Below are 21,795 nucleotides of genomic sequence, written 5' to 3' on the forward strand. Positions count from 1 at the left end.
TGGTTAACAGATTTCGGAACCCAGTCAAGAGCAGTAATTTCCCCAAAAACTCCTCACAGTAGACTATCGACAGACCACCATTCATACTATTGATTAAATACATGGAAATATACAAATACATTGAAAATAGGGGAACAAACTGTAATTGGGAATTACTCATATTGTAAAGATTTTATTTTTCTTATTAATTGACATGGTCTACAACAGTCGTTAATTTTGTCATTAGTTTGTATTTTTTATTAATTAGCAGACATATTGTTTTTAAAGAGACATCCCTATCTTGTTTCCTAGACTACTTGAGCCCTGTGGAAGAGAATCCTTTTGTCTCAAGAAGAAAAAATGGTGATCTCCAAGCTCTGGATAATCCTGAATACCACAATGGACCCAGTGGGAAACCAAAATCAGAGGATGAATATGTCAATGATCACCTTTACTTTAACTCTTATGCTAAGCCTATGGAAAATGCTGAATTCATGAAAAACATTGGACTAACTGTGCCAGACAAAGCTACGAAGGCATTCGACAACCCAGAATACTGGAACCACAGCTTGCCTCCCAGGAGCACCATTCAACACCCAGATTATCTGCATGAGTACAGCACAAAATACTTTTATAAGCAAAATGGACGGATCAGGCCCGTAGTTGCAGAAAATCCAGAGTACCTGACCGAGTTCACGCTGAAGCCAGGCACTGTCCTCCCCCCTCCACCTTACAGGCACCGGAACACTGTTGTGTAGAACTTTCAGTATTATTGATATTGGGATAAACCCAAAATCCTATAGAGTCCTTGAGTCCTCCTTCTCTAATAGCCACCTTACTTCCTCAGGTGTGCTTTCTCTCCATGCCAGATCTCTCCCATCAGAAGGTGAAAGAATGTGCTAGGATTTTTTATTATTATTTATTAAAGAGAGCATTTGATTATGTTCGTTACTGACCGGCAGCTCATTCATTATTTGTCATCAGAGGACCAGGCACTGGTAGAAACCATCTGACGAACTATGAAGCTGTAGCAATTGATCAACCTACATCTTATGTTTCCATTTTGCAGACATTGCAGTATTTAAATCAGCTCAAATCAGTATTTCATGAAGAACCAAATCCAAATAATCAATTTATTTTTATGGCAATCCACATTCAAAAATACATGTTACTAGTCAGTTAAACTAGACTGTCTAGAAACTTTAATTGAAATTTGTGAGCTAAGAATACGCAGTTCACTTTGCTAGCATATTTGGGTGTTCAATTCTAAATAAATTTGGGTTTTCTTTTTAAAGTTAGGTTTTCATATTACAAAGTTTGTATTTTTCTTAGAACGTCAAAATAATTGATTTGTAAAGATATGGTTTAAACTAGAAATATATAAGTACAGTATATGCTAGTCAAGATGTAAATGGTGATCGTATTACCATCTGTTGCTTGACAGTTTTTATTGATTATGAAGTCAACTGGGAAGATAAAATCTGACTTACCTGGTTGGATGATCAGTATCACAACAGTATAAAACCAAGACATTATCAGTTGTGTCAGTATAAGATCTCTGACATGGTCCCGTACATGGTATAAGTCCTCTGACATGGTCTAAAAGTACAAACTGATGACAGTCTTATGAGACAGGCCCGATTTAGTTAAAAATAAATGAAAGCAGTGCATTTTATATAATTTCTTTAATCCTTAAAATCAATTATACCACAAAGACATAATTTTGCATCATTCAGTCTGCTTTTCACTGTTCAAATCTACAAAAACTTTCAAAAACTGGCACCAACAAAAACTTTCTTGAGGATTACAAAGACGAATATGGGAGCAAATTTCATACCTTTCCATCTGGTGACTTGCTTAAGGGTAATGTTACCAGTATTTGGAGCCATATGTTTTTTTCAGGACTTAAAGCAACTGAGATGCAGCAGACTGGTCAACCACATGACAAGTCAGAGATGTCAACGGTGATGACTAAGGTGTTCTAGCCGATTGGGAGCTTAACAGAAAGACTGTAAGAAAAATTTCATGCAGCAGGGAATTGCAGACTTTTAGTCTGGAAAGTTAGTTTTGCACTTAAGATTTTCTCTTTGTCCTTTAAAGACTGTTGTATGTTTTTGGGTTCTTTTGGTCACACTTTTTTTTTTATTTCGAATGAAGCAATATGGAGGCAACCAGCAGAATCAAATGATGTACACAAAAGACTGAAAATGTTAAAACAGATTCATACTATTTGTAACAAAGAAAGTAACTAGACATTCTTATGAATATAAGCTACAGTATAGAATAATATATAATGTAACGGGTTAGACAGAATACTAGTGAAAATGTCAATGATAAAGGTGTCAGGGTCATAAATAGCAGGTTTTGAATTGAAGAGTTTTCTAAAACTACAAATTACTGCGCCTAAAGATAGACATTTTAGTAATTTATTTTTTTTTGGGGGGGGGGGGGGGTTAACTACATATGTAATGCTATTTCCTATTCTTGGATGGAGAATCCTCAGACATAAAAGCACTTTAAGGTCTTCCTGCAGCTTGAGTTTTTAGATTTAAGAGATGAACATCTACAGTATATGTTACATGTCAGTGCTTGTCTTCAAATCTTGTTTTAACACCATGTTCTCTTGTCAAATAGCTAATTTGTAAGGTTTAGTGATCTGTGGTGTTTGCTAGGCTGATCTTAGGTGTTGTGCTGCTTTCAAGTTGATCTCATTCCTTACAAGAGCTATGGAAACGATGTAAACAAGAACAAAGCTACTATGATAGATTTTCATCTTTTTATTTCTTCTAACACTATATTGTATGTAGTCTTTCATTTAGAAGGGATATTTTTTTAGAAACAGATATATATTATTGTGTTTATGTATTTGTTATCTTTTATTTCTACTTTATGTTTGCTGAATATATGATCTAGGTAGTTGTTCTGAACAGCAAGCAATGTCCTGGAAAAGTTAAAAGCATCATAGTATTATAAATGAAGCTATGAAATTACAAATATGTATAAGCTGATCTATGTGAGTATAAAATTTGAGGTGTCTTTATACTGAAATTGCCAATTGATAAAGGTGAAGAGGAACGTGATATTACAAACGAAGACACCACTTGTGTATAGCGTGGGATTGACCCCTTTCAAATACCAATGATGCATATCAGAGAGAAGTACTGTATGGATTTCATGCATTGTGGAATTTTGTTACTTAAGCCCTGGATTTTATATAAATTAAAATAAATAACCATACTACGAAAGAAGCACCATTAAAAGCAGAAAATGGACTGGATAATTAGCTCCTATGATAGAAACAAATGCCGGAAGTTCATCTCTACAGCATGGTTGCTTAGTGGACTTGTATGTTGAACATAGCAGTTTATAATGGAATTGTACAGTTCATGGTCAAATCATCCGGAGTGCTTTGTATGAGAATATGGACTATCTCAGAGTTTCTACACCGAAGACTATGTAATGCCAAATGGTGGTTTCCATCCTTGCCGTATTTTGGGCATAAAATATTCTTCATAAACACTGCCAACTGCTTACTATCATTTATGATGAGGAAGGTCTTATTCACTGCTACTAGATTGCTTGGGATATTGGCATTGAGTTTTTTAAGAGGGGTTAAACAGAATCTCTGTGTTTATGGCCATCAAGTAACTCTCTTAAGGTGCGGACTGTAATGAACTTCAGAAGCATGGGCACTGTATCCAACATAAATATATGGTTGGTCAAGTGCACCCCAGTGAACACAAAGTAAACCACAGAATGTGTTTATGTAGTGCACTCATGTTGTAATGACATTATGTAGCATTAAGTAGTTCCGCTGTAAAATGGGTCGATCATTATTTTATCCCACAACTGAGAGAAGATTTAAAACTGTTGCAAAATTTTCTGTGTGGTAGTTTAACAGAGCAACTCTAATGTCTTGGCAGCTAAATATGAAAGCAAAGGATTTATCCTTAACACAAATTCCATTGCAAAGATATATGATACCTGTTATGGCTACCATTATGGCCGGGGACACAAAACATTATTCATCCTTCCTGAAAGTGGGGTACCCCTGTGTCAGAAATACAGAGACTCCCGAACAGAATTTATTGATTTTAAATATAGTTGGGTGGACTTATAGTGCGCTGTGCCAATCTGCGCTGTGTCGTCGTCATCATCAAGTCATTAATATTGTTATCATGTCCTGAATTATTACCAGAGCCTATATGACAAGAGCGATATGAACAAAAGATTGCTATATTTCTGCCAAAAGATCTCTCTAATGTCTGAATAATTAACATAACTATTCTTACAGTACATAAATTAAGTATATACAACTGTGCCTTCAGAAAATAATCCATTTTCCGAGAGTATACACAGATCTTACATTGATGCCAATATATTGTAGAAGAGAAAGTGTCAGTTTTAAAAATGCCAGAACTTTTTCTTCTGTAAGGAATTAATACATAAACTCAGACACCACTTCTTTTTATTGCTGTTTTAAGAGCCGAATAATGAGATTTTGGATTTTAATCATCTTATTTAAACGCTTCATTGTTTTATATTTTCCCGTGTTCCAATTTCCTAACCATTTAATATCAGATGCATGTCCGTAGTTGCAAGTTTTATTTTCTTTGACCAATTCTTAATAAGATTTATCATTTTAATATCTCAGTTTTATGGCCATTTCCATTGACTTAAGGCACTGTATACTATAACCTGTCTGTGTTTGGTCTCTAAGATGTGGCAGTCACTTGCCAGATGCATCAGCTTAGTGTAATGTTAATTGTATTCAGAGTATACTAACAATGTGTGACTTTCTATTATTTAGTGCTCCCTCCCTTTTGAGCCTCTGCAAAACCCAGTAAATAATTTTCTTATGTCAGATCCATTCAGTGCAGATTTCGAACAAGTAAGATAAATCCAGGTTCTCTACTCCACACAGACCCTGGCATAGAAGAACTGACATGTAAAAGATAATGGTAGTGACAGATTTATCAAAAGGAGAGAGGCAGTCATACATTTTTCCGCAACATATGTCAATAAGATAGTCGAGTTGTAACTTAAAAATTGGCTAAAATGGTGCCACTATTGATAGCGTTTTTTTTAAATGTTATTCAGTATTAGAGATAGATAACATTTGGCTCTTCAGTATTAAGGAACTACAAATTTCAGCATAATCCATAAGAAAGTATATAGAAGACCTACTATGGCAACTGGCATCAAATCCCAATTTTTTCACTGTCTCTGTTTCTGCAGATCTCTGAGAATAGTTCACTTAGGGGCCACAGGAACAGTGCTTGGTGGAAAGGTGGTTTGGTGGCAGTGTCACTCACCTTCAAGTATCATAGCAGTGGCATGATAGGTAAGGTTGTATAGGCTGATCATTTTACTATTTTAGGTCTCATGCTCACAGACATATAATAGATCTGTGTTGTATGGTTTTGTGATGGGGCACCTAATAACTCTATGATAGGGCACCTAAATCAATCTTTTTTACCTCTGTATGTCTGTATAGCTGCATACAAAGGTTTCCATATGAATCTGTGAGGAAAAAAATTGCAGCATGTTTCATTGCATGCCAAAAGCCTTGCTTCTTGGGCAGAATAAGGTGCCATACAGAGGCAACATACAGGGGCACAGAGCATCTACTGCTCCATAATATGGAACCACAGGGACATTTATGTGCCTCTCTACAGGCCTTATTTGCGGTATCAGAGCTATGCACCCCATTTTCTAATTACTGAACTGGTGGTTATTACGATTGTACTAATTCATCTCTTCAATGCACACAAAGCATCCTCTGCTCTCATGTTCAGCTGCCAAAAAAACTTAAAAAATTGAAATAAAAAATACAATTGTACGTTACTAACAAAATGTGAATAGTATTTTTATAGCTTGTCAGAGACACAGCCAGTTGAATTTGTACATAAGGGTGGGTACTTTCTTCATTCACAAGACATCTTCCTTTGGAACATAGCTGCTCTCTTTTCAGTTGATCTGTATATATTTGTGTACAGCTGGTGGTTTAAATTCCTGTATTTTCATCTTTATTTCGTTTTGGTTTTTTTCCTCACACTTGGTATAATTTTTTGACATTACATGTGATTCTGTTGCTGTGGCTTGCTTAATTCCTGCACTTGCTTTGAATATTCCTCAAATACGTGAGCCCTCCTGTTCTTTTGCTCAGAAATCCCCTTTGGTTTGTGTTTTTTTACAATGAAGGACTGTTCCCTGCCCCCGCACGTAAGCCTCTTTCCTGCCAAGGGGCAATGCATTACCCAAAAGCATCCTCTTGACAGAAGGAGAGGCATGAAGGTTCTTATTAACTTTTTAATATAGTATTATTTCTTCTATTTTTATTCTTTATGTTGTAGTTTCATGTGAGGGAGTTTTGATTAATGTTGTACGTGTTGTGATTTGATCCATTGCTAATGTACTGTATGAGTGCAGTTTATGGCAGCTATAAATGCTGCACACTGATGATCTATTTTTTTTTAAATTTACATGTGATGGGGGTTCTTGGGAATTAATATACACAATCCACCAATATTAAGACGTCCTGTAGATCTCCTGATCTAATATTTTTACCATCACCTTCCAATGATAACTATTAGAGATATCACTTAAGAATTGTCATTGGCTGTGGTGGGTGTCCGGCTATATTAGGAGACCCTTAATTCAGGTAAACTAATAACCATTATTTGGGGATTTCTGCTTTCTTCAACTTCAGTGCTCCTTTACCTGTTAACTCAACAATGCATTGCTCTGACATACATTATACATAAAGAAGTGATCCGAAACCCAAACCCCACACCAATCAGTTGCTCCTGTGGCCTGCGGGCACCGGATGTTATCGCACATTATGCAATGTACGGAGCCGGAAGCAGTTGGCTCCGTACATAGCATAGCGACCGTGCTCTCGAACTGCAGCTCTGCTCCTATTCACTTGAATAGGAGCAGCGCTGGAGTACTGCAGTTAGGCTGCTATTACATGACCGGAGCTATCTGCTTCCGGCATGGACGTCCAGTGCCCGGATGCAGCCGGAGCAGCTTAACGGTGCAGGGTCCAGGTATTGGACCCCTACAGATCATGTACTGATGACCTATCCAGTGGACAAGTCATCAGTTGTCTGGTAGTGGACAACCCCTTTAAGACTAATAAACATTCAACATCAATCTACATTTTATCTTGAAGGTAATAACTGAGCAATGCATTGTTGCTGTGATATACTTTAGAGCAAGTGGTAAAGGTAGCCTATTCTTAGGTCATTGGCTATGTCCTGGTAGTGACTCATCTGTTTCAAGTTACAGGGCCACTTGAAAATTATTTTACCAGCTTTACAAAAAGAGCATGGACATAAAATATATCTAAAAAGTTAGTGTTCATTACCCTTAACTTGTATGCACAGTGTACAGTGTGGTCATTTTGTGGTGTAACAACAAGGAGCCTTTACTATGTGTTGTATGAAGTATTTGCTTATTATGACTCTATAATAGTAGGTGGTCAGTCCATAAAAGCCTACCTTTCTCTTAGTAGTGGTTATGCCATCCTAATGGTTGCCTGTTCATAGTGTATGCAAAAGGTTAAACATCAAAATCTGGTATTGTCTTTTTTACTTTCTTCCTAGCAAACTTCTTCATCATTTCCATTTTAATATTAGAAGATTTTATATTTGCCATAATGAGCCCAGTGTTTATTGCTAAATTAAGAGATCTACCGATGGTAACAGGATTAAGATTGACAGATGTAGAATAGTAGAGTTTAGCATTTGATACGATTTATTGCAATATAATGTGTCATATGTGGTTAGACATCGGACCGAATCCTTATGCATAAATACTATGTGTACAGCCCCGAAGAGTTTAATGAGAATGTCAGCTCTGCTACACCGGGATATTGCTTAAAAAGTGGTTATCATTTGAGAAGTCTCATTTTAACCAAATGGATGTTTCCAAGGGTTGGTACCAGATTAACCTTGTGATTGCCTCAAGTGCATTGTTAGAGACATAAAATTGAATAAGAAGCAGTTTAGGTTAAGACATTAGGTCATGGAATTGTGTGTAATAATGGAATACAATTACTGGATGAACTGCAGCTACTTAATAGCATAATGTTTAAACTCTAGCAGAGTAACCGGTGACCCCTGTAACTTCAAACAGACTCTCAACCATCTGTGAAAGAGCAGAGATGCTGTGAGCATATTGGCTCTCTGAAAATTATGCACCCGTGCACCACTCTGCTCTCATACATTAGGCTGTAGTCTTTTTCCGGACAGTAGTCCAGCATCATTTTGTTTTATTATCATGCCACCCATACCATCCCGGCTGAACAATTTGAAACCTGTTCTGCATTTTTGTTAAATGAATCTGTCAGAAATATATTTTTAATTTAATATAAATGAAATTCAATAAAATATGGTAAAAATACACCTGTGTGTGGATAAGTCATTTTATGGTACAATTTCAACTACCAGAAACAAAAAGTTTTTTCACTGGCCTTACATAGTTTTTAAAATCATTGCGCAGAATTAAAATTTTGTCACACAAAAACCCAAATGGCTTAATTTACTTCCAGACTCTCAAATAGAATCCATATACAGATGTAGCACTCTTTATCTTGCCTTTTAACGCATTAAATACACAGTGGTAAGAAACTTTAACTTGACATTTTCAATGGATTTGCAATGGCTTTTGTGGTGTGATATAGCGCTGTAGTAAGTTATCAGAGTCAAGATAAACTTGGCTACATCTGTATAATAGTGTTAACTATGCTAATGTTCTTAAACGCCTGAGAACTATAATAGTGTCCACACAGTAGTGTCAGCCACATTATACAGCCGTAGCCATTTCTACAAATAAACTTGGTTTAATCCCTTAATCTTCTCTGCTGCCTTAGAATGCTGGGTGACAGGACCATACAGAGGAGCTCATGAGAGACATTGTCTGCCAAGATTTCCATGTGTTGCACTGATGAGAGCTAACAAGTTTGAAACAGGTCTACTCAAGTGTGTACAGAGGATTCTGTATTCCATGTTCCCAATGTTTTAGCTATGAATTATTCAGTTGCTGTCCACAGGGCCATAACGTTACATATCTATTTCTCAAACTTTTTGTTTTTGTATTGTTTTTATTTGTATTTTATAAAGGGAGATGATATAGTATCACAGTATGAGTAAGAATAGCAAGTGGAAATCCAAAAAAATCTATGTGACACAATTCAGCAAACATAAATGAACAAAACTAAGACCTGTAAGGCTGGGTTCACACGTGGCGGAATTGCACTTGAATTCCGCTGCGGACACTCCGCAGCGTTAATCCGCAGCGGAGCCGTTTCTCCATTGACTTCCACTTTAATTTAGAAGTGTTCGTTTAGACGTTGAGTAAAATTCCGCTGCGGAGCATAGGCTGCGGAGCGGAATTTGGTGTCCGCAGCATGCTCTGTCTGTTGCGGAGCAGTGGCGGACTGGTTGCGGACTCATGGCGGAATATCTCCATTGACTTCAATGGAGATTCTAAATTCCGCAATGAAGTCCGCAGCTGTCATGCACATGTTATGTGTGCTGCGGATGCGTCTTGCTTTTTTGCCATGACATTTCTTCATTCTGGCTGGACCTATGTATTTCTAGGTCTACAGCCAGACTGAGGAAGTCAATGGGGCTCCCGGAATTACGGGAGCGTTGCTAGGAGACGTCAGTAAATAGTCACTGTCCAGGGTGCTGAAAGAGTTAAGCGATCGGCAGTAACTGTTTCTGCACCCTGGACAGTGACTACCGATCCCAATATACAGCAACCTGTAAAAAAATAGAAGTTCATACTTACCGAGAACTCCCTGCTTCTGTCTCCAGTCCGGCTTCCCAGGATGACGTTTCAGTCTTAGTGACGGCTGCAGCCAATCACAGGCTGCAGCGGTCACATGAACTGCCGCATCATCCAGGGAGGTAGGGCTGGATGCCGAAAGAGGGACGCGTCACCAAGACAACGGCCGGTAAGTATGAAAGTCGTTTACTTTCACTAGGGAAAGTGCTGTCCCTTCTCTCTATCCTGCACTGATAGAGAGAAGGGAAGCACTTTTCCCGCAGTCCGCAGCAGCTAGTCCGCATCAATTTACTGCACATTTTGGGCAGATCCGCAGCCGTAATCCGCAACCCGGATTAGGTGCGGCATTGATGCGGACAGTTGCGGAGGAATTCCGCCACGTGGGGGCATGCCCTTAGGCTTCCTTCACACACACACTTCTTGTCTAAAATTATATTTTTTTATTAAAATGGTACGTGCGTTTTTTATGGCTTTTTGGTGGCGTTTTTTTCTAATGGTGTACTTTACGACCTGCGTTTTTTTAGGTGCGTTTTCTACATTGTAAATCATGTTTTTCATTCAAAGATCATCTGATTCAAAGATCATGTGATGCAAAGATTCCTTTTTTCAATACATCCTTTTTTTGGGAAAAAAACGCCACCAAAAACTTCATAAAAATTTTTACTGCACATTGACACTTGTATTTTTTTAAAGAGGAAAGAAAAACTTAATCAGGATTATGGGAGAAAAACAATTCTAAATAATGCAAAAAATGCCACAGCCAGGCTTGCTGTTGTTTTTGAAAAATTCCACAGAGAAAGAAAAACACCTAAAAAACGCTATGTTTGTGTAGCACGTTTTTGTTTTATATTCCCCCCTTTGATTTCAAGCTTATATCTGGCCGCAGAGTTTTTTTTTTAATGCTAAAATGCAAAAAACTTGGCTTTTTTTCCTAAAAAAACACTGTGTGTTTGTGTCCCTGGTACCTGAGTGGGCCAAAATGCCCCTCTGTCACATAAGAAAACACCAGTATTTAATTTAAAGAGTGGCTTCATTCACATCAGCGTTGGGACTCCTTTCAAGGGTTCCGTCTGAGCTTTCCGTCAGGGGAACCCATAAATAGAATCCAAACTGAAACAAACGGAAACCATAGGTTTCCGATTGCATCACAATTGATTTCAATGGTTACGGATCTGGTGCAAATGGTTTCCGCTTGTCATCGTTGTTTAAGAGTTCCGTCATTCTGACAGAATCTACTGCGCTATTTATTCAGTCAAAATGATGGAACTCTTACACAACGGGGACAAACGAAAACCAATTGCACCGGATCCGTCACCATTGAAATCAATGGTGATGCAAACAGAAACCTATGGTTTCAGTTTGGATTCTGTTCATGGGTTCCCCTGACGGAAAGCTCTGACGGAACCCATGAACCGAGTCCCAACGCAGATGTGAACGAAGCCTAATTTATCATAACCTTATCTGGTACCCATTGGAGCTGCTATTATGAACATGAAGATAATGCAATGTTCTTCACATGTTACACTCTCAACTTTCGGGCAATTGTATTAAGTTCAGCATATTAAAGCAGTGACATATAGTAATATTGACATTTCCCTGCAGCCCAGTTATAACGAAGATTGTTTAGCAGCACATCATATTTCCAGTAAATCTCCTACAATTTGATGGATGACATTAGATTCTTAGTAGAGTAAATACAAAGATTGTTTTTGTGCATACAGTGTGTAAAAATGTTGTATATATCATGACTAGTTTTATTATACACCTTTATTTTTCTTCATTATTCTGAGCATGTCACTGCGCCTTCTTACACTGCTATGAATGCACTTAAACAAGAAGACATAAACATCACATCTATCATGAGCAGAATATTCCAATTATTTTACACAGCGGAAAGAAATATAAAATGTGCAGCTTTTTTATTTTGCAACAAAAGCGAAGTTGCAGATGTATCCATTTTTTGATTAGTGAAATGTTGTACATTACATGGAGTTATTTATCCTGTTGTCCCGCTGCCGGGATCTGGAGAGTTATCAGCTGTGCTGGGTCCTCGATTCCCTATAAAAAGAAGGTCAAATTGTGTCTGTAATGAACCTGCATTTAGACATCCAAGTGATAAGAAGGAGATTCTCTTATGAAATTCCTGGAAATTAAATCTCTTCACATTTATTTCCAGGAATGCTTTGAGTAAAATCCCCTCTTATCATATAATAAAAGGGTGACAAGCAATTCTTCCCAAAAAATATAGCAGAGAAGCATGAAGACGACAAAAACAATAACTGTTTCATTTGTTTCCTGTCAAAGTCTACTAACCATTCCGCACAGACTTAGCATGAAATATCATCTATTACCTAAATGCACTTAAGGATATGCATCTGACTTACAAAGACAATTTTCTCATAAGAAATTGGTTGCCTTTTTTTCAAAACAGAATATTATGGTTATATTTATTTATGAAGATCTACAAAATGTTTCAATTGCAATGATATGATACATTTTGGTGCAATAATAAATATTGCACATTGCACAGGCTCACTGTCTTTACATTTTAGATGTGATAACCATCTTAAATTTATGTGAATCATCTTCAGCCAAGCACCAATATTGGATAACATACAATTGCTATATAACTATGTAGTAAAATAAATGAACTCAATCATGGTTGACATATTATCAGTAGGGAATGTAGGTACTTTCCCTAATCTAAATCTAAGCAACAGATGAAGCCGAGCAAAAATGATCATTTAAGGAGGATACGTCAGCTCTCCTGACATTCCTGATTTAGTAAATACTTAATTTCCCATAAAATAACAATGCTAAAGCATCCTTATTTAGGACTCTGTGTTGTGAGGTTTCTCTGCTAGTCGTCCTGAAAACATATGAACCCTGATCCCGGGTTGCCAATGGTTGTGTTGGCAGCCCAGGGGCCTAATGAAGACCCCGAGTCTGCCATGGGCAGGGTTTAACAGAAGCCTGTAAAAATGACAATATACTGCAATAAATTAGTATTGCAGTGTATTGTACGAGCGATCTAACAATCGCTGGTTCAAGTCCCCTGGGGGGGGGCTAATAAAATTTGTAAAAAAAAAGTTGAATAAAGTTTTCAGTAGTGGGAAAAAAAAAGAAAAAATTAAAAATTAAAAAGAAAAAAACTTTTCCCATTTTTGCTCTAAAGTAATGTAAAGAATTATAATAAAAAAAAATTGTCCGAACAATTACGTTATAACATTATTTAACTCGCACAGAGAAAGTCGTAAAAAAAAAAATTAAAAACACCAAAATTGCTGTTTTTTGGTCACCTTAGCTTTTAAAAATAATTTAATAAAAAGTGATCAAAAGGGTGTATATACCAATAAAAACTACAGCTCGTCCCGCAAGAAAAATAATCCCTCACACCACTCGATGGCTCTTATTAATATGTTTTTTTTCTTTGTAAAAGTAGTAAAATATAAAAAAAACAATATAAATTTCGTATCACTGTAAGCGTATTGAGCAGCAGTGCAAAGTTAAGTTCTCGTTTTTACCGCACACTGAAAGCCATTAAAACAAAACCCAAAAAAACAATGGAGGAATCACAGTTTTTTCCAATTCCATCCCACAAATAATTTTTTTAAAGTTTACCACTACATTATATAGTACTTTAAATAGCGCCAATAGAGACTACAACTCTTCCTGCAAAAAATAAGCTCAAACACCACTCCATTAGTGGAAAATTAAAAAAAAGTTATGGCTCATGGAAGGCGGGGAGTGAAAAACGAAAATGAAAAAGCAAAAAATCGCGTAGTCCTGAAGGGGTTAAGGGTTTGCTATAAGCCACCATATACAAGAGAATTTAATATCCTCAACAATAGGAGTACAGATACTAAATGGGATATTTTTAAAAGCATCTTACGTTTTTATTGTGAGAGATACATACCTTATGGGAAACAAAAAAGCTAGCAACAGTAGAAAACAAGTAATCTGAGACCGTCTCCATATGAGCTATAAACACAAAATAAAAGGAGATTTTTTCTTAAAGGACGAGTGTCGCGAAAAAAATAATTTTGATATCAATTTGCTTTTAGTGTTTTATTAAAAAAAAAAAATGTATTTGTGTGTTTGTATTTTACTTTTTTTTATTTTTTAACTTTTTCTTCTCTATGGGGGCTGCCATTTTTTTTTCCATCTCTGTATGTGTCAATTAACGACACATACAGACATGGAATACGGCACATACAGCCCCATAGTGAATGCGAACGGAGCCCGTTCCATCCACTATGCTGTACGCCGTCTGTGTGGGAACGGCGCATGTGCCGCTCCCACATAGTCCAAATTGAAGGTCTTCGGCCGAGCGACGTCCGGCGCCATTTTCTTGTGGACCGGAAGCCGCGGCCGGACAGTAAGATTACTACTTCCAGTCGCGGCTTCCGGACTTGTGCACTTGGAGCGGAGGGAGCAGACGGATCGGACGGACCGGGGGGAGCAGCGGCGGCAGGAGCAGGTAAGTTAGGTCTGTGTATGTACGTGTTTTAGTGTGCGATTACTACTGTATGTAAACCTACTACACTGTGTGTTAGCTCAAAAAATGGCGACACACAGTGTAGGAGGTTTGACCGTTCAATCCCCTCCTTTTTCCTGGCACTAGCCAGGATAAAGGAGGGGGGGATTCTGAGAGCTCACTAGAGCGAGTGTGTTTTCTCAAATTTTGCAGCATAAAGCAATGTGGTTGCTTTACCACATGCCAATGCTGCAATTTTTGCTGCAAAATTGCTCCATCTAGTGACCAGCACTGGGAAATGTTATAAATTAGAATCGAATTTATAATATTTCCTGACTCGTGAAAAAATAAAAAAAATTAGAACAATGTTTAATCACTTCTACACTAATTGTATAACTAAAAAAATAAAAATAAATTTCTAGCGACACATTCCCTTTAAAACTATTAGCAAAATTGCTTAATTTTCATTCTAGAGGTATTGAAGCAATAAAAAATATTGTATGCAAAGTACTTCTCTTTAATATAAATAAATCATAACAATATATGTCCAACAAAATAAATATATATATATATATATAAAAATAATATTATTAATAATTATACAGGATAGATGACTAAACATAAAAGGTTGTGCTGTAGAAAACTACAGTAGCTGGTAATTTTTCCATTTCTTTTGGGAAAGGAAACAGGAAGAAAGTGAGACAGGAAGTCACAACTCTTCATAAACCACATCCTCTTTTCTTTCATACACACAAATCCTTAGCTTGATCATCTATGACTTCATCTTCTGAAGCATTATTACACTGGATGAGAAAACGTTGCAGTATAATGAGATATTTCTCAGTTGGGACAAACTCTTAGGGTATGTGCACACGACCTCTTATCAGACGTAATGGAGGCGTTTTACGCCTCGAATTACGCCTGAAAAGACGGCTCTAATACGTCGGCAAACATCTGCCCATTGCTTGCAATGAGTCTTACGATGTTCTGTGCAGACGAGCTATCATTTTACGCGTCGCTGTCAAAATACGGCGTGTAAAATGACGGCTCATCAATAGAAGTGCAGGACACTTCTTGGGACGTTTTTGGAGCCGTTTTCTCATAGCCGCTATTAAAAACAGCTCCAAAAACGGCCGTAAAAAACGCTGCGAAAACGCCGGGAAAAACGCGAGTTGCTCAAAAAACATCTGAAAATCAGAAGCTGTTTTCCCTTAAAAACAGCTCCGTATTTTCACTCGTATTTTATTAATCGCGTGAATATACCCTTAGAGTTGCCAGAAGCTGGAAAACCCCTTTTATAGTTTTTTTTTGAAAATTTTTGTCTTCTTGAAGGAATGAAATACATTTTGTTGGAAGCAATGTCATAGAATTTGTTTAGTTCCTAACCCCTTGCTGCAGCCATTCTTCGGTTTTTCATTTTAGTTTTTTCCTTTCTGCCTTCCGGAAGTCACAACTTTTACATTTTTCCATCAACATAGCTGTATTAGGGCTTGTTTTTTGCATGACTAGTAGTAGCTTTTAACAGCAAAATTTAGTTTACCATATAATGTACTGAGGAACTGGAAAAGAAAAAATCATTGGGGAATGGGAAAAAAAACACTGATGCCTCCATGGTTTTTTTGATTTAATTTTTACTCCGTTCACCATGCAGTAAAAGTGGCGTGTTAACTTTATTCTGCTGGTCAATACGATTACAGCAATACCAAATTGATATCGTTTTTTTTATAATGTACTACTTTTACAAAGAAAAAACAATTTGTTAAAAAAAAAATTGTCTTGTTTCGCAATATTCTGAAAGCCATAACATTTTTTAATTTTCCATCGATGGACCAGTGTGAGGGCTTGTTTTTTTTGCGAGGTGAACTGTAGTTTTTATAGGGTACATATTGTTAAGAAAAATCTGTTCCTTCAAAGATCGCCATGACTACTAATCTAGCTTTTGGGCGGTTCTGGTTTTCCTTGTTGAGCCTATCCCACTTCTCGGTCTTTCTTCCTGTCAGGTGTAAAGGTGGAGTACTTATATGTGGCTTCCTCCCCTCTTTCTTTGCTTGTGAATTTCCTTGTCTTCAGGTGTTGTGATCAAGCTACTGAAAATTCTCGATACCTCTGACTTCTGGACTTCTTGGAAACTGACCTCGGCTTGTCTCTGGATAACCCCTTGTGTACTGATTTGAAATATTTGCTCGCTCACTCCCGGCAGTTTCCATCAGCCTTTGGGGAATCGCTCGCCTAGCAATTCCATATACTTCCACCCTGAGAATTGTTTAACCAGTGATTCCATAACACATATGACTTTATAGTCACTTTTTATTAAATTTTTTGGGGGGAGCTAAGGTGACCAAAAAACAGCAATTCTGGTAGGTTTTTCGTTTTGGTTTTTAAAGTGTTTTTTCTGCGGGTTAAATAATATTATATTTTATTAGTTCAGACTTTTACAGATGTAGTAATACACATTATGTTTGTTTTTTTCTTTTTTACATTACCTTAGTGTAAAAATGGGAAAAGGTTTCTTTTTTAAAAAAAGACGGTTACAATTTTTTTGCACATTACTAAAAAATTTACATAACAATTTTTTTTATTTTTATTTTTTTTTTTACTTTCTTTAGGCCCCCTAGGGGTACCTATGTATTGCAGTATATTGTAATTTTTACCATCTCCTTTAAAGTCCTGTCTCTGGCAAGACTTAATAGAAGCAGAAAGATTGCAGATCAGGAGTGAGAGGCATACTCCCCGCTACCGACTATGACATAGAGTTACGTCACATGTTGGCAAGGGGGTAAATAAACCATAGGTTTTAATTTACGTCTAATCCTTCAGTCATGTAACATTCACTGTAAAGATAAATACAAGAATCAGTCCCCTGCACCATAACAACTTATAGTATAGATGTATTTTTGTGCTCTTCAGTGCCGTAGGTTAATGCAGCTACTGTAATAAAAACACATGAGCAGATCGCAAAGAAAGGAATGGAGCACTGTCTGTTTTATGCAATTTCTCCACACTGCCGAGCCATCGCACCAGAAGACTGCTTAGCTATTCGTTTATTTACTGAGCCACTCTCCCCACCCTCACCTAAAATATGTGCACCTTGCGGAAGTCAGGGAGGTAATTATATCTATTGACATTATAAATCACATTCTCTTATTACTGCAGTACTATGTGATTTCAGCAGTTCAGTAAGCTGCATGCAACATGATATTTCATGAACCTATTCCCCAGTATTATACTCTCACAATGGCGCTATAATTGCTTGCATTCCGTCAGCACACCAGATGACCCCGCTTCTGTTTCCTAGAAGATAACCAAACCAGAGAAGAGAGATGGGAAGAGTGAGATAAACAGATTGACAGAGAGGTAGAAGTGTAAAAAAGGTAGAATAACTTGATGGGTGATGTGCTACAAAACAGTGCCATAAAAAAAGAGATTTAGCAATGAAGGAAAGGAAAGAAGGACAGAATATGCTGATACTCTGATATAGAGGGGAGCGGGGCTGAACAAAAGATAATCAGGACGATGCATAAATATAGCGCAAGCATTCTGTAAATAACTCATTACATTTATAAGAAGATTATGTGAAAATGATGGATAGCAGTGCTCTGGAGTCTGGACCTTGAAAATACAAACCTAAGATATGCTTTTAGGAGCACAAGTTGATATCAATAAAATTTTCCGTTTTATTTAATTGTACAAGGTGATGTTAGTCAAAGTATAGAGAAAGTGTAGAAATCATTGATTTAATGTCATATGCAACATAGAAGAAAAAAAAATAAAAATATATATATATATATATATATATATATATACATACACACATATTTAGAGGGAGATAGTATATTTTAGCTACTGTAGTTAACTAGAATTTCAGGCAACATTTACTGATCAGGAAATACCACCATATTGAAGACATGTCTCATGCTAGTGAAACGCCATAGCCCAGCTTCATTCATGAGGGACTTGCATTTTAGAAGTCCCTGTCCCTCCTACTGGAACTGCAGGGGGACATTTTACTCCTGACCCCCCCCCCCCCCCCTCTCTTCAATGTGAAGGCAACTTATTCGTTGTAAGATTTAGCAAGATGAACAACAGTACCTCAAGGAGGGCAAGATAATGTTCATAATGATTTCTAAAACTTATGATCCCATTGGCAAATGGTGCTGCAGTGCTCTGATTATTGATCATAAGGTTCTGCGCTTGTTTTTGAAGTTAAGTATGAGAGAACTAGGTACAGTAAGTAGCACTCCTCAAGTTTCTTGTTTTGTCCTTAGACATAATTCAGATGCATTTTGTATCTGTGTTTACATGTTATCCAGGTTGGGGGCTGTTTTTCATACTGATTTATACACATGATAAGTCAATAGGTCATCAGTAAATGATCGGTAGGGGTCCGACACCCAGTCCCGGAAGCCGATCAGCTGCTCCGACTGCCTCCGGGCACTGGAAGCTGGAGCTCATGCGGTTCTACTGAAACTTACAGCACCATTGAGATCTGTGAAGTTGTGAAAAGAATGAGGATTCAGTAAATGCTTGTCCAATTTTAGCATGGATTATCCGGTAGAAATTCTCCAAGCATTGTTGTCAGTTATTGATATACTTGGATATACAGTGCATGCATGTGAATTAATATATTAAATTAAAGACATTTAGCAGACACTGTAAAATTACTCCTTACATTGTATCTACTACAATATGCTCTTTAACAAGGATAATATTGGAGCGGACATACCATATGAGCTTCCTGCTGTCTATTAGATTGCATATAAGCAACTGGGCTAATGAATCTCACAAATACTGGTGAGTTGTTAGAGAGACATAGAGGGTGTGATCTATGATGGGCTAATAAGAGAAAGGGGCCCTATGCTGTTTATGCCTGCCCTGGAAGGTATATGTGGTATACTGGCACCTTCCTATATGATAATATACTTTGGAGAAATTAAAGATACCTAAATATAGTCCTTCGTTCTGCCAATATTCTTTAATCCTCAGTCGTCCATACTTTCCCCCCTTTACCATGCCTCCCCACCATTTTCTAGTATTATTTCTTTCATTATATTTTCAGGAAGCTCAATAAAAATATATTACATTAATATGTAGGATATGGCACCAACCAGTGCACTAATGTGCGCCACACCAAGATGTTTTCCTACACCCTAAGGGTATGTTCACACAGCAGCGTCCGTAACGGCTGAAATTACGGGGCTGTTTTCAGGAGAAAACAGCTCCGTAATTTCAGGCGTAATGGCATGTTGAGGCGCTATTTCGCTGCGTCCATTACGGACGTAAATGGAGCTGTTTTTCCATGGAGTCAATGGAAAACGGCTCAATTTACGTCTGAAGAATTGACAGGCACTTCTTTGACGCGGGCGTCCTTTTTACGCCCCGCGTTTTGACAGCGGGGCGTAAAAAAAATGACCGTGTGCACAAAACATCGTAAAACCCATTCTAATGAATGGGCAGATGTTTGCCAACGCTATCGAGGCGCATTTTCGGACGTAAATCGAGGCGTAAAACGCCCGAATTACGACCGTAAATAAGCCGTGTGAACATACCCTTACCAAAAAGCTCCTTTTTCACAATCTATAATCAATCATTTAATAATGATGGCTTGATGTACAAACCTTAGTATCGGAAAAGCTGCTACAATTTTGGATATTCTGTACAACTCACAACTCACTATCACAGTTTTTGTTTCAGGAGCAGCTTTAATTCGAGAAGAAAAGAAGAGTGAGGAGAGATTAGAGAGAAAAAGACAATGGAAAAAGTGGAAAAAAGAGATGAGTGCAGACAAGATACTGTGTGTGAATAAATTTGAAAAAAAGGGGGAGGCAAATGAACAGAGGAGGACACTACTAGCGAATGAGAGGAAAGAAATTAGGGAGAGAGTGGAGAAAGCAAAGAAAGAATGAAAAGAGACAAAAGGTTTATAAAACGAGAAGAAAAAGAAACAGAGACAAAAAGGAATTGACGAATACGTCTGCCTTCCCTGAGCTTTAAACTTTCATTTCCAGAAGTGTCATCGCCCCAGTTAGGTGTGGAAAATAAATTTGCAGGCTGATAATATACATTGTTTTTATGGGCTAATACATAGCTGTGTGAGCAGAAGGATTGTATCGTAAAAATATATTGACCTTCTATTTATCCGGGAGCATTGAAGGGGAGGGGTGACAGCAGACGGCATATTTTTCTCTCAACACTGAAAATTCACTGAAGAAGAGAGGAATAACCCAATAAACATGTGAGAGAATAGAAGTCATTTTACAGAGCGCGCAATTTACGGACATAATAACGTGTGAATTATTTCTCATGACTGTCTGTTGCTGGCAGTGTTTGCAGCGCTGTGCAGTGACAATGACACACACTAGGCACTTTCAACTAAGCGTTCCAGCTTTACAGAGATTCTAAAAATCCAATTTATGTATCAAGGCCAAAATCATATATCCCAAGAGATGCATCACCATTCAATAATGCCATTAATGTTCCAAAGTCAGTATTTGTGGAATAAAGAAAAGGGCATCTTATATAACACTCAAATGTATGAAGGGAGTTTTATTTCCAAATTAAAGCATTCATTGGATACAATAATAAATGAAAGCTATTCTTCTGCATCTGTTGTTTAGACACCAAGGGGGGAATTTATTAAGATAAGCGTTTCATATGCCAGTATCAAATTGAAGTTTCAAATTGGAGTTAAAGGTGCATTCATTTGGTGCCTCTCAGGCAGCCCTAAAGACCGATAATGAATTCTATGCCTGCTATGATCAGGTCTAGATGTGTGTCATTTTCTGTCTTCAAAAATGTTACATATGTCGGAAACTTGATGTCTCCGCCCCTGCTTAACCCGCCTACTTTTCTTGCCACTTTTTAAAATTCACCTTAGAGAGTATGAATACTGCTTTCATTTGGTCATTTAAACTCTTACCCAAACAGTGCAGAAAGAAAGTAAAGAAACCCAATAAATTGTATTAACAACAAAATGAAGATCAGTCATTGTTGGACTCGCCATCAGAAGATCCTCAAGTGGACCCAGGTCCTGGCATGATTATGTGCCCAAGCCACAACAGAGACCATGAAATCCAGCAGAGATTACAAAGAAATTACAATGAAATAAAAGAGAACATGCACTCTTCTGCAGGTGTTGGATTTTCAATCTCATTTCCACTGGTGGGCTCCAGGTAGTCTTGTATGACCCAGGAAGCCGTAGTGTATAGAAGTCCGCATGATAAAATCCTTCCTTGAGGTCAATTTGCTTCTTATTTGGAACTTTTCAAGGATGGTGACCAGAGGCAAGAAACACAAGGTTTGGGAATTATGAAAAATCAAGAGTCACAGCAAACAAATAGGAGCACAATAACCCATTACATTTTTCATGTCTTACCATTACAGAATTAATATACAGAAGATGAAGAAAATGAATGAGCTCAGAAGAAGGATGGGCAGAAGTACTGGCAATTTCCCAGTTAGCTTGGTATTAGCTTCATACGCTTGCTACGGCATACTAGATAGTGCCAGTAAAAGAAAACCTGTTGAAAATATTTCTTGCGTAT

General features: G+C 37.4%; 1 protein-coding gene across 2 annotated transcripts in view; it reads left to right on the forward strand.

Moving 5' to 3' along the window:
- ERBB4 (erb-b2 receptor tyrosine kinase 4) overlaps window positions 1-8,373 on the forward strand; it is a 765,761-nt gene extending 757,388 nt beyond the window's left edge. For both annotated transcript variants that reach the window (XM_075829649.1, XM_075829650.1), the window contains one exon: window positions 292-8,373. In XM_075829649.1, coding sequence (XP_075685764.1) covers window positions 292-737 — 446 coding nt within the window. In that variant the 3' untranslated portion in view covers window positions 738-8,373. The remainder of the gene's footprint in view (window positions 1-291) is intronic.
- Window positions 8,374-21,795: the final 13,422 nt, after the last annotated feature.

This window comes from Rhinoderma darwinii, chromosome 6 (genome assembly GCF_050947455.1).
Source record: "Rhinoderma darwinii isolate aRhiDar2 chromosome 6, aRhiDar2.hap1, whole genome shotgun sequence".
NCBI classification, from domain to species: Eukaryota; Metazoa; Chordata; class Amphibia; order Anura; family Rhinodermatidae; genus Rhinoderma; species Rhinoderma darwinii.